Below are 18060 nucleotides of genomic sequence, written 5' to 3'. Positions count from 1 at the left end.
GGGGGGGGGGCTTATTCAAGGGATAACTGACTAGTTTATGGTAACCGTGAGATCAAATCTCAATCACAAATCAATAGATAAATTAGAAAATTTATAATTTTGGTAATTTTAAGTTAAAATTTGAATAATATTTTAAGGGTATTTTCTCTCATCTCTCCGTCTCCCGTCCTCCGCTGATACCGCTGTGATACCGAAAAAAATTAACTCTGTTAAACAAAAAGACACAGTGTGGTACCCAAGCACATATAAGATGCATTGTGATATCATTGTATTACATCTCCGATCGACCACACAAATGACCTCAGTGTGATACCCAAGCACATATAAGATGCATTGTCATACCACTGTGGTATCACCGGAGGACGGTGGGCGGAGGCCGGGGGACAGATAGAGGAGAGAGGAGAGAAAATACCTAAAATGTCATTGTATTAAAATTTTAATTCAAAATTACCAAAATTATAAAGTTTCTAATTTATCTATTGATTTGTGATTGAAATTGGACCTCATGATTACCACAAACTAATTAGTTCTAATTTGATTAAGCCCCTATACATACATACATACATACATACATACATACATACATACATACATACATGCATGCATGCATACGCAAAATAGTTTTCATCCATTTTAGAGCCCAATTTCCCTTTGTTTTTTGTTTATGAGATATTTAGAATTGGATTGATAATCAAAATAAAATATAGAAAGTTATTATTAACAGAGGAGATCAAGAAAATACTATTATGTTCTTAATTTGATATATTTCTTTCCATCATAACGATCATCGTCATCACTATCACTGTTACTACCACTACCCCCACCTTCTTCTCCACCATCACCACCGCCACTATCACCCTTGTCATTACCATCGTTACTACTTTCACCACCATATTCGCCATCACCCAGTCGTTGCCACCATCATTATTGTCTCTGCCACCATTGTCATCGCTACTACCAAACCCAATTAATACTAGTATTAACTTATTGTAAAGTATTTATATTTTAAGCAACAAAATACAAAAATATGGGGGTAGTTTGGTAATTTAATACTCAATTTTTTTATAAATTAATTAATAGTCAATTAATTAATGAACCTCTAAAGTCAAGGACATCTTAATGTGAACGAATATCACATTAAATAATGCAGTTACAATTATTTTCTTTATATCTTTTTATTTTTATTCGATTTATTTGAAATAAATAAATTAATATAAAAAAATACGCATTTGTAGGTTCGCAATCTCAACAGGAACAACATTTAAAAATATTATTTTAAGTTTTATAAATATTAAATTTACATTTTTTTAATTTCATAAATAATAAAATTTTGATAAGTAAATACTTTAATTGAATTATCATTAATTAATTAAAAAAATTACAATAACAAGAGATATTAATATTACTTTTAGCTGTTAACTGAAAAGATGATGCCAACTGATAAGTTAGTTGTTGAATAAAAAACCAGTCATGTTCAGTAAAACATAAACATTATCTGATACTTAAATGCAATAACTAAATACTTAATATTAATATTCACAAATTAATAATAAAATAGTAATTATTAAAACAGATCAGTAAATAAATGCCAATTTTATTTAATTAATATTAAGTAAAATTTTAAAATTAAAAAAAAATGAAGAAAAAAGAAAAGAAAACAATGATGTACTGAACTAATGTTTCAAAAGATTATTTGGCAGTTGTAGAATTATTTGGTGCAGAATGATTAAGTGGTTAAAATTATTAAGGGGTTCAGTGCAAAATGAAATATAATTGTTCGATAATTGTTTACAATTGAACTAGGTGCTGAATGGTTAAGGGAGACTCATGATACCTTAAAAGGGTTGTTTGTTTACCTCTTAATAGTTCCATTAAGAGGCAACATCTGAATCGTTAAGAGGTGAATTTTGTTTGATAAAAAAAAAGTCTGCCTCTTTATGGTTCTAAAACCCTCTGAATGATTTTGTATCATGGATTTCCCTTAACCATTAAGAGCCCTAATTTCATTGTACACAATTGCCAAACAATTATATTTTATCTTGCACTATATCATGAGAGTCTGTTAACCATTCTAACCACTTAATCAGTATGCACCAAACCATTCAACAATTGACAAACAACTCTAAAATCATTCAAATGGTTTTAGAACCATTAAAATACATATTTTTTTTTGCCAAACAAGATTCACCTCTTAACAATTCAAAGTATGTCTTTTAATGAAACTATTAAGAAGTAAACAAACAATCTCTAAGAAAAGATTTTTTTTTCTCCCAATAAATAGTCGCTAGAATGGCCTGATTGCCTAACGTCACAACTTGCTAGGTCTCGGCTCTAGTCATGCATATTTGTCTGCACGATGACCTCTAAATCAGTCGATGTTATATATGACATTCACGACGCTGAATTAGATTTTTGTCGTGTCAAAAAGTCCATGTAGGTCCAATTGCATTTATTCCCTAATCGCATGTCGATGAATAGTCCAATGGCAAGAGGTGTTACTAAATAATTGTACGAAGGATGTCATCATCACTTGTCCCAGATTCCATTTTTTCTCGTTGTCTCAACACTATACCCATAAAACTCAATACTTTATTGAATGTTTTTTACATTATCTTTCTTTCAATAAAATGATCTGCGGTCAAAAAGTCGATTGGTAGAAAAAAGGAATATAAAGTTTGGGAACAACTGATTCATATTCATGATTTTATTCTACCTTTTGCTACTTCCAAGTACATAAGACATGTATAAATATATATGTATTTTTCGAGAAATATTATCAACAAATCATCCCTACTATATTATAAAGCATTTGACAAAAATTCTTAAAACTCATTTTTTATGCATGGAGTACTGTTTATTAATACATATTACTTAAAATTCAAGATTGTAAGTAATTTTGCGTAAATACAACTTATTAAAGCTTCATTTTTAAATTCGTGTAACTAACTGTAGATAAACATAATCAAATATAAGATAAACATCCATTTTAAATATAGAAAATCAAAAATATAATTAAGATAATCACTGAGTTCTAACAAAATGTTTAATTATTATATTTATAAAAAATTATATTATTAAACTAAAATAAATTACTTTGTTATTAGATCTAAATTAAATCGTAATAAAAATTTGAATTTAAAAAGTTACAAAAAAAAAAGAACTATCAAATAATTAATTTGATACTAATATCAACTATTTTCTTTTCAAATTTTTATACTAGCTTCAAATTTATATTTCATTTAAAAATAAAAACATTACTGTTTTCTCAAAACCACATAAAATCATCTTACATCGATAGAGACAAAAAATAAAATATAACATTAAGACGATTGGGCGTGGGGTCGCTCAGAGTGGCTTTCTGTGAAGATCATGATGGTGCTTATTGGAGATGGTGGTAGTCGACATTGTTCTATATCAGGTTCTTCATCGTCTCTTTGCTCTTCGATCTGGTGATGAAGTTTTCCAGAAAAAAGTCATATTTCTGGGTAAATTAAGTAGGGAAGATCAAGATTTTTTTTTGAGAAAATGGGATAGAATATAATTGAATTTCTTTTTTTTTGAAGTATATAATATGTATAAAACAACAAATAAAATAAATAACACACACACCCTCCTTACATTTGGTGAAGTTTGAATCATGAACCTCCTAAAAAGCCAATGACTCGCTAAACCAAAGGTCCTTTAATGGATTTCGTGGCAATCATTCTATTTTAAGAAACTTGTTTAAGGATGATTTCAAGAGTGGAGGTTTAACTTCATTAACAAAGAAGCATTACCATATGAGGTGCCTGATGGGGCCAAACCAACCATCATCTCCATCTCCATCTCCCCAAATTTATTCTCTCCTCGTTCTACCATTTTCAGCTCTGACCATCTGCTCTACACATTTCTCTATCACCAATTATTGTTGTCGTTACTCTCTGATTTTCTCTTTCTCTCTCTATATATATGATAAAGTATTCACAACTGGAGATGCTTTACTCACGCCACAGGAGTATCCTACAACCACCAACATGAAGACTGTACTGTTCTTCATGTTTTCATTGATTTTTTACTCGAATTTTGCATTCGGACAAGCAGCAAAGCTCGACCAGAAAGAAGGTAGGTGTTTCTATTCCATTTTCATTGATTAATTGGCTCCTTATCGAGGAACGAAGTAGGAAGGATTAGTAGTGATTGTTGTGTGTGTGGAGTGATGCAGTGAAGGTACTCAAAGAATTAGGGGAAAAATTAGGGCTAGCGGGGAAGAAGGAATGGAATTTGGACAAGGATCCGTGCAGTGGCGAAGGAAATTGGGGACGTGGCGAGTACAGAAAAGGCTTTGAGGTCTCTGTTGAATGCGATTGCTCTTTCGATCGTAATGCTACCTGTCACGTCCATCGCATGTACGTATTCCTGATTTTATTCTGCTAAATTTGGAAAACAATTGTTAAATGGGGACGATGAAGTCGTTTTCATTGGGATTTTTAACAAAATCAGTGGCTTCAAACTCATCTAATCTATAAACAATGTTATAATCTATAGATTTCTGATTTGAACCTGGGGATTGCTGATGCATTTTAGATAATCAATCACTTGTGATTTTTGTTCATCAAAATTTCGATGAATCAGCAATGGTTGATATCAAAATCTAAAAAGAATTCCATAGATTTCATCGCTCATCTTATTCTTACTGTACTTAAAAAAAAACATGTGATCAATCGCAAATGGATTGTTTATGCGTGGAGAGTACAGTAGCGGCTAGTCAACCTGAGCTCGTTGACTGCCAATCTGGAATCAGCTGTATCACTGCTCCTTCCCCCCCCCCCCCCCCCCTCTTTTTTTTTTATAGATATTACTATTACTCCCTCATTTACCCAAAAAAACATAAATTCCATATTTTACAACATCCAAATAATCTTTTATTAAACTAGAATCGTATTGTGTATCCGCACCATATTGTGTATCCGCACCATGAAGCATTATAATTATATATATATATATATATATATATATATATATATATAGACTTGGGATCATGTGAGACCAAGAGTTTTTCATGAGACCCGTAAGACCAAWTCTCAACCTTTGGATTAGATCTACAATCTCAACATTCATAATCACAAAATTGCCACGAGACTTCTCAATAATCACAAAATTGTCACCGTACAACTTTAGATCATTAAATCATTAGCTTATAAAGTTCATCAATGAACATAAATTGGTCTTACGGGTCTCACGAGAAACCGTTGGTCTCACGTGAACCCAACCCTATATATATATATAGGGTCCCATTAAAGGGAGAACTGGTTAGTTTGTGGTAACCGTGAGATCCAATCTCAACCACAAATCAATAGATAAATTAGGAAATTTATAATTTTGGTAATTTTAATTAAAATTTTAATGCAAGGACATTTTAGGTATTTTATTTCCTCTCTCCTCTCTTCTCTCTTCGTCCCCGTCTTCCGGCCACCATCCTCCGATGATACCACAGTGTGATACTCAAGCACATATAAGATGCATTGTGATACCACTGTGTTACATATCTGATCGACCACACAAACGACCACAGTGTGATACCCAATCACATATATGATGCATTGTGATACCACTGTGGTATCACCGGAGGACGGTGGTCGGAGGCCGGGGGACGGAGAGAGAAGAGAGGAGATAGGAGAGAGGAGAGAAAATACCTAAAATACCCTTCCATTAAAATTTTAATTAAAAATTATCAAAATTATAAATTTCCTAATTTATCTATTGATTTGTGGTTGAGATTGGACCTCATGGTTACCACAAACTAATTAGTTTTCATTTGATTAACCCCCTATATATATATATATATATCGTCTATCTTGATTTTATTTTATATATTTGTATAATTATAAGAAAACAAAAAAAGGTTTTAAAATAAGTTATATCAACATGTGTATTAAATTAAAGATAATAAAATACTCATATTTTTAATATATTTTATTTAATTTAAAAATTAATTATATTTAAGATCAGATTTTTTAGATTGAGATAAATTTGTGGTTTCCAAGACTTTATTCGTTCATATAAAAAGGGTAATACGAGTTCCAAAAACCTTTTTTTTATATTCTTATTGTTTATGGTAAAATATGAATATTCTAAAAATTGAAAGAGTTTGTATGTATTGTTGATTTTTACATAATGCTATAATACTTGTATTTTTTTTAGAATTAAGAGTTTTTAAGAGGTAGGGGACGTTCTTTTGAGAATTCATGAAATTGTGATAATCTTGAGAACTTGGGCATCATGTGTAATTTTGTATGTTTTTTTCATCTAAGACTAGTATTTAGAATAGTTATTAACATATATTTGTTTCACATGTATTCGGTTCACAATATGAATCTATTTTGACATGTCTGTGAAACAAAAAGTACACGCAAAAATATTTCACATTATGAACCGAATACATATAAAACATATTGTGAAACCAATATATGTTAATCAATACATTAAATATTATATTTGGATGGAATAGAATCATGTGAAACAAAATCTTAAAGTAGAAGTTCTCACGAATCTTACAAAATAATAAAATCATTAGATGATTAAGTCCTAAGTGGTAAACTTAAATGCTATATAATATAGTATGGATAGAATTATAAAGATTTATTTAATAATCAAAATTTTTAATTAGATTATGAACCAAATTGTTGTATATATTTGAAGTGGGGATTAGTATGAACGTAACCATGTTTGGTCCATATATAGCTTTAGGAAATGATATTTTTTTTATAAAATATTTAATAATTGTGGACCAAATCAATAATATCCAATTTATTTATGCGATAATAAAAAAATAGATGATATGGTCAAAGTATTTCAATGTTTATTCATATTGCTATGTTATAATTAGATTTTTTTGAACTTGCCGATATAAAGACTTGACACGGTTCAGTTCACAAGTAATAATGGAGTTACGTCTACAAAAACTATATAATCGAATATATATATAGGGACCCATTCAAGGAAGAACTGATTAGTTTGTGGTTTTCTGTGAGATCCAATGTGAATCACTAGTTTGAGATATTTAAGGATATTTTTTAAATAAACTAAAAGAGTAATATAGTAATTCTATTTTTGACAACTAATTAAAATATTTAATTAAATTTTTTAGAAAGAAATATTTAATTAAAATTAGTTACCTAGTATATCAATTACCTAATATACATCGTATTTTAAAGACGTTTGTAAATCAAAGTATATCATAGTGATAACGTTCATAATGTTTAACATGTATCACAATGTATTTTCTTTGTTTTATGAAATGTATTATAGTGTGCATTTTCGTTATTTTCATTGATTTACAAAGGATATTACATTGTGCATTTTGTATGTATATCTGGGTATCACAGTGAAGATCGTTTGTAGATATCACAGTGTGTATCTTGTGTTCACATAAAGTTCATCGGAATAAAGCTCGCCGAATAAGATTCACCAGAGAGAGGGGAAAGAGGAGAGATGAGGGAGGATATTTATAAAATCCCTAAAATGCTCTTAATTAATATTTTAAGTTAAAATTTCTAAAATTATTAATTTTCTAATTTAACCTTTGATTTGTGGTTGAGATTAGATCTCACGGTTACCACAAACAAAACAATTCTCATTTGATCTGACCCTATATATATATATATATATATATATATACATATATATATATATATATATACATACATGGTTCATTTGTAAACATTTAAATGATTTTATCGAGTGTTTTTTTTGAAGGATTGATAATATGACATAAGATTACTTATTAGTTATGACATATATGTTACTGATATTCTTATGTCATTTAGCTATCTTCAGTTACTGAACAGTCTTTTTAGTAACAAATATGCAATTTCTGCATCTAACAGTTGTTCCATATCAAATAACTATGTTTTAGCATTTGACATCATGCATATTGAGTATTTGTTGTTAAAATTGAAAGGACTGCTTACTATTTTGTTTTTTACTTTCGTAGAGAACTATGGTACCTGATTTTTTTTATTAATTAAGTTTATAGAATGCAAATCCATTTTCATTTTTCACATACGTTTATATTGGATAAAACTCACCCTTGTGAGAAACTGAAGCGACCAACAACACCCGCCGTTGGTGACCGAGCRAGGATGATCTTATTCATGATCGGCTAAGTCGAAAAGCAGATGTGATAACATCAAGAGAGATTTCATATTCTATGATAAAATAGCTAAATTATTTTGTCAACTTGACCCTCCTACCTAACCATTATTGTTGCTGGTAGATAGAAAAGTCCTTATCTCCCCTAAGTGTTCCTCTATGGGTAGATAAGACAAATGTTGCATGAAGTGTTAGATTATTGGGTAGAGTCTTTAATCTTCAATAATGCTAAACAGCTGAAGTCACAAAACTATGAAATCCTGTGGATCTAATTAATGTTTAGTAAGGGTTACAATGAACAATAAATAAGCTTCATTTCCTTTTGTTTAGGTAAAGTCTAGTTTGGTAATGGTGATATTAGGCATTTTAGCCTTTCTATAACCATAACGGAACTCTGTGAGAAATTAGTATTGAGAGACTAATTTCTTAAGGTATAATGAGAAGATCTCTCTAGGAATTGATCCATTTGTTAACCCATTTTGTAAGTAGGAGCTTAGATACACCCTCACGCAACACATTAAATTAACAATCCGTCGTTATTAAGAGAATAACTAGAAGATGGAATCTTCTAACATCAAGTAAAAATCAAGGCATACTGATATCGTCGACAGTCAATTCATTGGTCATGCAGATGCATGCTGATATGAATCTTTTCCTTTGCATCAAGTGAGGCAAAGCTCTTGAAAACTTACTGGTGGTTTCTGGATCCTCATGTAGAGGTTCACGAGGGACTAGTATCATATAGAATAGTTTCTTGCATGTCACTCATGACCATGGCTCCTATATGTTACTTTTATAGATGAAGTGGGCAAGGCAATGTGGTACATTGTGATATCACATGGGCTCAAGTTTAGCTAATAAAATCATATGTTTTGCTTAGTCATAATTTTTTTATTTATTATATGACTAGAATATATTATGTTCATGGTTTATCCTTACCAAATTTTTTGAACAGTTTCCCCTTTAGCAGTTAATGTATCATCCTCAGATCTAGTTTGACAAATTATGTGGGTTCTTAATGATACATGTTGCTTCCAATGAGCATTTGTAATTTTATGTTTCCGCAGGAAACATAAAACCAGGTACAAATACATCAAAATATATTGTTTGGTACTCCCTTCATCCCATAAGTATCATTCCTTTGGCCTTTCATATTGATATAAGTTGTTTATGCTGAATGAGCAAAATACCCTTGCATAACTTATGGACTAAAATGAATAAACTACTGCTGTAATGATTATGTGGGGCTAATGGTAATTTGACTTTAACAGCTTCCCATGGAGAATATGTTGCAATTCTTGTTGGATGTAGATAGAATTAAAATGTTTAACCAAATTTAAACCATCAGCATTTGATCTTTTGTTACAATGCAGAGCTTTGAAATCCCAGAACATCTCAACTGCTATTCCACCAGAGTTTTCCAAGCTTCGGTACCTTAAGGAATTGTAAGAAAAATCTCCTGCACAATGAGACATTAATCAATGGAACTGTACCTCCCCAACGGAATGACCATAGTAAAGATGATAATTGTGGTGTTTTAATAATGCAGGGACCTCAGTCGTAACTGCCTCAATGGAACTATACCTCCCCAATGGGCTACAATGCGCTTGGTTGACCTGTATGGACCACCCAACCATCTATAACTGCCATTACCAATTTTTTTGCCTGTGAAGAATTATTTTATCGTGATCATTTATCGAATCAGCATGCATTACATTTTAAATATTCAGTCTCGTGACTTACCTCTAGTGTTATATACGATTATTTATTGCTAAGTAAGCATGACTGCATGAGTAATGAGTAATCTTGAAATTAATTTATTCAAGTCTGAATCAGGTTAAACAAGTATAAGACAGACCTATGTCTGAACTTAAAGATTGAAGTTCTGTTTGAAAAAACATTTCGGTTCATCCCTATCAATAAGAGAAGATGATTTGAATCAAATTGCTCTTTTCTTAGTCGAGTGTAAGAATATACCTTGTGGACGTCTAAAAATCTTTCTGTTTCGGAAGCCTTAAAAGCGTACAGCTAACTTGAGTGGTCAAACAATTAAATAAACCATACAGTTGCATTTTTAGTTTTTGTGAAGGCATAGTAGTGCTAAACCCTCATGGGATAACTCTATTTCCTATGTGCTAAATTCTGTATTTGAACATTTGCGAACCCTTTGGTTAAAAAAATTCTACTTTTATTTCTCTACCGAGTAGAATCAGCTAACTTTCGTTTAAAAATTATCAATTCTGAGGGTGAAGATTACTCCTTTTTTTTACCATGCCACACGTCTTTTTAAATTGCAATCTTTTTTTCATCACCTTAGAATAGTCTCATATGTTTGTAACAACATAATTATGTTAACTTCTTAACTATGTATATATGCAGCTCTCTCATGGGAAACCGATTATCTGGCCCATTTCCAAGAGTTCTCACCAGAATTACCACCCTTGTAAATCTGTAAGCTACATCACTCCTCCTTTTGTTGTTCGAATACAAAGCATAGGAAAAAATAAAATAGAATGAAAAACATGATGTGGCTTTACTTCATTTTGAACGTTGCTTCAACATTTTGTAGGAGCATGGAAGGAAATCGTTTTTCAGGATCCCTACCCCAAGAGATTGGGAACATGAAAAGTTTGCAGAAACTGTACTAATCTTTCACCTTTTCACCCTGTTTTCTTGTGCTTAAAACACCCATAAAGAAAAATAATAGATTGAATCGTAAATTTCTCTTAAGTTTTGCCTAAAAAAAGTTATCTATATTTATGTAAAACTTTGTATTCCCAGCACTCTATGTTCAAATGCTTTCACTGGACAGCTGCCTGCTGCACTTGCAAAACTTACCAACCTCACTGATCTGTGAGTATTGATCTTGTAAACTTGGATGTTAATGTATAGAGGTTCACAACTTTTTCTCGACTCTTCTTACTATTTTACAATTTTAGGAGGATATGTGACAATAATTTCACTGGAAAGATACCAGACTTCATTGGCAATTGGACAGAAATTGGGAAATTGTAAGAACCTTTTATCTATGGAGTTGGAAATTTCCACCAGTTGATAGGGATGCATTATTCTAAAAACGTTTACATTTGGTTTATGGTGCAGGCATATACAAGGTTGTTCTCTTGAGGGGCCAATTCCTTCTAGCATCTCTGCCTTAACAAAACTAACTGATCTGTATGCAATTCTTTTTACCTTCCTTCTCTCAATTTTGTCTTACATCCAATGACGAAGCTGAATATACAAAGTGATTGATTCCTATTTCCTTCTGTTTCTTTTAACTATACTTTTCTAAAACCTAGAAAGTTAATCTGTATAATACAGAATATGATAAACATATATGATTAGACTGATAAATATACAAATTCCAGAGCTGGTAGTGGTCTTCATAAAATAGCCCACTGTGGTAAGGGATATTGTTTCTTCATTTTCAGAGTTCTCTACTAGCTATAAAATAAAGGACCTAACAAGATCTTATTGAGGGTATGAGAAATATGAAAGATACAAATCTGGGCCAACAGCAGAAACCTGAAAAATAAAAGAATTCAAACATCCTATATATCTAATATTTTCTCTTGCGTTACAGGAGGATCAGTGACTTGAAAGGTAGAGGATCTAGTTTCCCGCCAGTGCAGAAGATGGAAGCACTGAGTAAACTGTGAGCTTTGATTTTTGTATGATGATCCATTTGTTTTAGGAGTCATGTGGAGATATTAATTATGATCTGGAAATACACAGGATACTTAGGAATTGTTTTATCCATGGGACAATCCCCAACTACATCGGGAATATGAGAAAAATGAAAACTCTGTAAGTAATTGAGAATATGCTACTTTCCTTCTCTTCTGGGCTACTGTTAGAAGTTATCGTCTGTACATTTTGAGAAATACAACACACAAAAATTTAGATGCCAAAGTAGCATGATACCATAATAGCATAATGATGATCCTCAGATCAAAACTATTAAAAGAGAAGTCCACAAAAAAATATATAAACTTTAGAAGCTTTATACTAATCGAGCTATAATTAATGAAAAGTTATAGTTCGTAGTAGTTTCACTCGTCATGTATCATTTAAAGATCAAATTTATATTGTATCGAGCTTATTCTTGATATCTTCTTTTGATGCAGAGACCTTAGTTTCAACAACTTGACTGGTGAAATCCCACCATCTTTTTCCCAACTAGGAAAAACAGATTACATGTAGGTGAATTATCTTCAACAATTGTGTCTTGTCTTTTAATAGTCACAGTCAATTTTCTAAGGGCGAATACTTCTTTATAGTTACTTGACACAAAATAATCTTACTGGACCTCTGCCTGGATGGATCTTTTCAAGCACCAAGACAGTGTAAGGATAATCTTCCCTTCTATATATCATTTACTATATGATTTAGTTCAATATTTTTCATTTAGTGATTGTGCTTCTGTAATTATGCCTTTACAGGGATGTTTCTTATAACCATTTTACTTTGGGTACTTCTGGTCCAAATGACTGTCCACGAGAAGGGACAATGTAAGTTGTTCTCATGTTTCTTAAAAAAATTTCTCATAGCAAAGGGCCACTAGATCACTCCCACCTGGATTTGCCTTCGGTTTTATGTTGGAAACAGCCACTCTACTCTTTAGGGTAGACGTCAGATTCGTGTACATCTTACCCCCCCCCCTTCCCCTGCCGATCCCACCTCCGGGTGGGATAATACTATTCTCGTTTGGTTTGGTTTGGTTTTATGTTGGATGTTTATGCTTAATGTAAAGAAACTTTTCACTACTTGACTCAGAAACATGGTGGAGAGCTATTCTTCGTCAGCAAATAAACAGTAAGACACCTGACCCTAACTGCATTTGATGTCACACGAACAACATTGAGTGTTGTGAAAGCATCAAAACAACATGATGACTTGTTTGTCTTGTACTTCTCATGTAGAAACAATATTCACTCATGTCTAAAGAAAGATTTCCCATGTCCTAATTCGGCTAGACAGCGTGAGTAAAGTATAAACATCATTAATTACAGTATCTATTAACTCCATCCTAGATCTTAATTAAATTGTCATCTTCTCCATCAGCCTATTCTCTATACATCAATTGTGGAGGCAGAGAAGTGAACATCAATACCGCCACCAAATACCAAGCTGATTTAGAGGCAAAAGGTGCCTCAACATATTACATGGGGCGAAACTGGGCATTTAGCAGCACAGGGAACTTCTTAGATGATGACATCGATTCTGATCTCTACATTCTTCCCAACACATCTAGTCTCCATAACGTGTCCACATCTGAGACACGACTGTATACAACGGCACGCACGGCCCCCATTTCTCTCACTTACTATGGACTCTGTCTTATAAATGGGAACTACACTGTCAGACTCCACTTTGCAGAGATTATTTTCTCCCAAGACAACACATTTAACAGCCTTGGGAAGCGTGTATTTGATGTTTATGTACAGGTGATTTAACTATTAGTACAAGAATGGATGCATATGCAGCTTTAAACAGGAATTTTAACATCTTTTTATGAAATTTTAATGTAGGGGGAGTTGAAACTAAAGGATTTTGATATCGCAAAGGAGGCTGGAGGTACTGGTAGGCCAGTTATAAAGACATTCATAGTTAATGTGACAAGTAAGACAGTCAAGATTCAACTTTTCTGGGCTGGAAAAGGCACTACTGGAATTCCTCTTAGAGGAAGTTATGGTCCTATTATATCTGCTATATCAGTTGATCCGAGTAAGTCATTCTTCATTTCCCAGCACTTATTTCCCAACAATCTCTTGTCTCTAGACTTAAAGATTGCATAAATGTGTTATCAATCACTTTGATCCAACAAAAAAGACGAAAAGGGAGGTATGCTTTGAGTTAATATGGATTTGCTAAAAGTTAAACGACACCAACATTTTTCTAACCAGAATTGGTTACTTGGTTTCCCACCAATTTCTCGTCTCTAGGTGTGAAGATTACATAAATGTATTGTTACTACTTAATATCTCTTGTCCAACAAAAAAAAGATGGAGATATGCTTTGATTTTTGATGTCAAAGATATATGAATTGTTATTTCTTGAAGTATAATATTAACCGTTAAAAGTTACATAGCACCAACATTTTTCTAACTGCAATATTTATTATGATATTCAGTGTAATAAATTTTTTTAGTGAAATTTAAAGACAGTATACAGATTTGTAGTTGTTGTTTTCCATGTGACCCCAAAGCTCAAAGTATGCATCTTTAACATATAAGAACACCAATCAAATATATCTTGATCTGAGTGATTCCTCCCTCATTGTTTGACGGTTTATTTTATGGTATTTATGAACTAAATGCATTATGAAGTCAGCTGATGATGTTATAACTTGGCTCATCGTTGCCTTTGTTACCTTGCCTTGTACAGACTTTAAACCTCCAGTTTATGGAAAAAAGATTGAGGTTGGTTTAATAGTTGGGACAGTTGCTGGAGGACTGTTTTTTATATTTTTAATCCTTCTCATCTTGTGGAGAAAAGGCTACCTTATGGGTAAAAAAGCAGCAGATAGAGGTACACCTCTCGAACTCCATCATGATTTTATATTTTCTTCTGTTCCCAATTAGTACTGTGAAAATATATGGAACCCCATCAAATTACTCTCCAAAATAGCCCTTGAGGAGAGAAGGGAGGTTCCAACATATATTAAGGAAAAATAGTCCAAGGCTAGCCAATACCAGACTCTAACATGCCCCCTCCAAAGGACAACAAACGGGTGAGGAGGATAGACGAGTACAAATTGCCCCTAGCGGTAAACTTGGCTATGATACCGTGTGAAAATATGTGGAACCCTGTTAGATTACTTTTCAAAAGAGCCCTTGAGGAGAGAAGGGAGGTTCCAACAGATATTGAGGAGTAATAGTCTTAAGTCTAGCCGATGTGGGACTCTTACAAGTATCTTCTGGTGGTTTTGATCACTAATGGCTTTATATTAAAACAACTAGTCACAAGACTTCATATACAACATTTGTTATTTGACAGAGCTTAGAGGTCTAGACCTGCAAACAGGCATATTTACTCTAAGACAGATAAAAGCTGCAACAAAGAACTTTGATCTATCAAACAAGCTTGGAGAAGGTGGCTTTGGTGCCGTTTACAAGGTGGGGTGTCAATTGATTGAAACACAAGTTCAAAAACATACATTTTATTTATTTTGTGTTGCTACTAAACCATCCTTTGTGTAGGGTCTATTGTCTGATGGGACAATAATTGCAGTGAAGCAACTATCGTCAAAGTCTAAACAAGGAACTCGTGAATTTGTCAATGAAATTGGCATGATTTCGGCACTGCAACACCCAAATCTTGTGAAACTCTACGGATGTTGTGTTGAAGGGAACCAGTTGTCGTTGATTTACGAGTACATGGAAAATAACTGCCTATCTCGAGCCCTTTTTGGTGAGCTTACAATATTACTTGGCCAAAAGTTTTTGGAAAAGAAACATCTTGTTTGCACTAATGTACTCCCTCCGTCCCAAGTAGGGGTTCACTTTCAAAAGTAAGCGCCTACGTTCCAATTCTACCCTTAATTTTGAGATGTTGAAATTTATTACTCTTACTATTAACAGTAAAATTGTCATTTAGTTAATCAAAAGGTGTAAGAATTACACATTTCTAAAATTGTCGGCCTTTTTCATTATGGACATTTATTTTGGGATGGAGGGAGTATTAAATTCTATGGTGCCTAGACCCTACCTCCGTATGGGATTTACCAGGTTCGTTTGGTTTATTAAATTCTATGGTTGTGACAGCGCGAGACAAAGTGTCGAAAGCAAAGCTAACATGGCCAGTGAGGTGGAAAATATGCCTAGGGATAGCCCGAGGTCTGGTTTATCTCCACGAAGAGTCACAACTGAAAATAGTACATAGAGACATCAAGACTAGCAATGTGTTGCTTGATAAAGATCTCAATGCAAAAATATCTGATTTTGGTTTGGCAAAGCTTAACGATGACGGAAATACCCACATCAGTACTCGTATTGCAGGAACCATGTATGTTTTCTTGCTTTCTCTTTTCTCATTATATACCAGCCAAGAACTGCTTTCGGGTTGAATATATTGGGTTCATTTGGTTTGGTTTTATGCCGGTCAATAACCGTGCTTTGGTTCACAGAGGTTATATGGCTCCAGAGTATGCCATGCGCGGTTACTTGACTCCTAAAGCAGATGTTTATAGTTTCGGAATCGTTGCTTTAGAAACGGTTAGCGGAAAAAGCAACACCAACTACAGGCCCAAAGAAGACTTTGTTTACCTTCTTGATTGGGTAAGGATAATCTCCATATTTGGTACTCCCTCTTTCCTAAAATAAGTGTCCACATTTCTATTTCAGTTTGTCCCGAAATAAGTGTTCGATTTCAAAAGTAAATGTCTGTTTTCCGATTCTACTCTTAATTTGAGATGGAGAACTTCATTACTCCGTAGGGGTAAAATTGTCATTTAGTTGATTAAAGTGTATAATTACACATTTCTTAGACTGCGTGCCTTTTTTCATTATGGATATTTATTTTGGGACAGAGGGAGTACATCAACTCTTTGCAACTCATCAAGTGGACAAGAGTGTACGGTTTGACTTTGAGGTCAAACCAACTGATTTTCTTCATCAAGAAACCATAAAAATTCAGCATGTTATTAAAAAAAAATTAAGAACTCCATTCAACATTACAAGAATACCCCTGACTAAAAACTCCATGCCCGTTTGACCAAAAACTCCATGCCTGTTTTGATTCAGAAATTAATAGCTTTGACCTGGAAAAAGTCAAAGTATAAGGAGTTGTTTACTACTTGCCGACTTATGGTAAGAAGGGATCTCGTTTGCCAGTAAGAAAGGGTTACTTTCTAACTTGGTCAATTCTTCGGTTAGCGCTTACCTACACACTCCATAAACAATCATTTTCAGTTAACGCTTACCCAAACTGTACTCTTACTCATAAACACTAACGCAATTTGTGTTGGTAAATGGCCTCTAAAAATTATTTGTTTGTTTGGCAGGCATATGTTCTACAAGAAAGAGGAAGTCTCCTAGAACTGGTTGATCCAGATTTGGGGTCCGAGTATTTGCCAGAGGAAGCAATGACGATGCTGAACGTAGCGCTTCTGTGTACGAATGCATCGCCAACGCTTAGACCAACAATGTCTCAGGCCATGAACATGCTCGAAGGTCGAACCAACGTTCAAGATTTGCTATCGGACCCTGGGTTTTCGACCATCAATCCAAAGGTGAAGGCCTTAAGAAACCACTTCTGGCAACATCCAAGTGAAACCCTCACCATGAGTGATGACCCATGTACTGAGTCCTTGCTCTCTCAATCATAGATAGGCCAAGCAAACCAATTACTAACACTCATGGTTTGATGTGTATATAGACAAAAATGAGAAAACTCATAATTGTAACAATCTACAAATACTGTTACTATTATCACAAGACACAAAACTCACCAAAGGATGAGTTTTCAACCTTTTTTCTAGCTTAATATATACATGTTCGGCTTTACCTTAGTGGATAAGGAGGTGAATATCCTTGCAACATGACATAGAAGTCTGGGGTTTTAAGCATAGATGGGCGTTTGGGTTCGGTTAAGACCAGTTATGCAATTTTCTTAAGAATGCCGGTAAACTTTGGCACTTTGCGACTTTTTAGGTGGGCATTTTGGGTATGGGTTTGATATGTTTTTAAGTGATCGGTGGAACAAGATTGGAATAGGAAAGTTTGGCATTGATGGTTTTCTTATAAGGTCGTTGTACCGGTAGGATGAAAATGCTTCAAAAGATGATATAAAAAAATGACTTATTCGGTAAGTTTATGTGATAAATTTTATGCAGAAAGCCAAGTCTTTTTCAAACCTGTCATTTCCAACTAAAAAGTACGCTCCTTTTATATATGAAAAAACTCTCATAAACAAAAACCTTTCTATTCA

The 18060-nt window shown here is 33.3% G+C and overlaps 1 protein-coding gene across 1 annotated transcript; it reads left to right on the top strand.

Annotated features, from left to right (window-relative positions):
- Positions 1-3888: 3888 nt before the first annotated feature.
- On the top strand, positions 3889-17618 carry LOC112522517 (probable LRR receptor-like serine/threonine-protein kinase At1g07650). Its single transcript, XM_025131696.1, has 24 exons — positions 3889-4101; positions 4202-4385; positions 9504-9575; positions 9680-9748; positions 10510-10581; positions 10700-10771; positions 10912-10983; positions 11070-11141; positions 11233-11304; positions 11714-11785; positions 11866-11937; positions 12258-12329; positions 12411-12476; positions 12573-12641; positions 12907-12945; positions 13053-13111; positions 13195-13577; positions 13662-13857; positions 14518-14661; positions 15130-15248; positions 15333-15543; positions 15897-16137; positions 16259-16409; positions 17135-17618. The coding sequence occupies exons 1-24, from the start codon at positions 4014-4016 to the stop codon at positions 17456-17458; spliced, it is 2991 nt and encodes a 996-aa protein (XP_024987464.1). The 5' UTR covers positions 3889-4013; the 3' UTR covers positions 17459-17618.
- The last annotated feature ends 442 nt before the right edge of the window (positions 17619-18060 follow it).

The sequence above is a fragment of the Cynara cardunculus genome (assembly GCF_001531365.2).
Source record: "Cynara cardunculus var. scolymus isolate 2C chromosome LG 12, CcrdV1, whole genome shotgun sequence".
NCBI lineage: Eukaryota > Viridiplantae > Streptophyta > Magnoliopsida > Asterales > Asteraceae > Cynara > Cynara cardunculus.
This window is presented reverse-complemented; position numbering and strand designations above follow the sequence as displayed.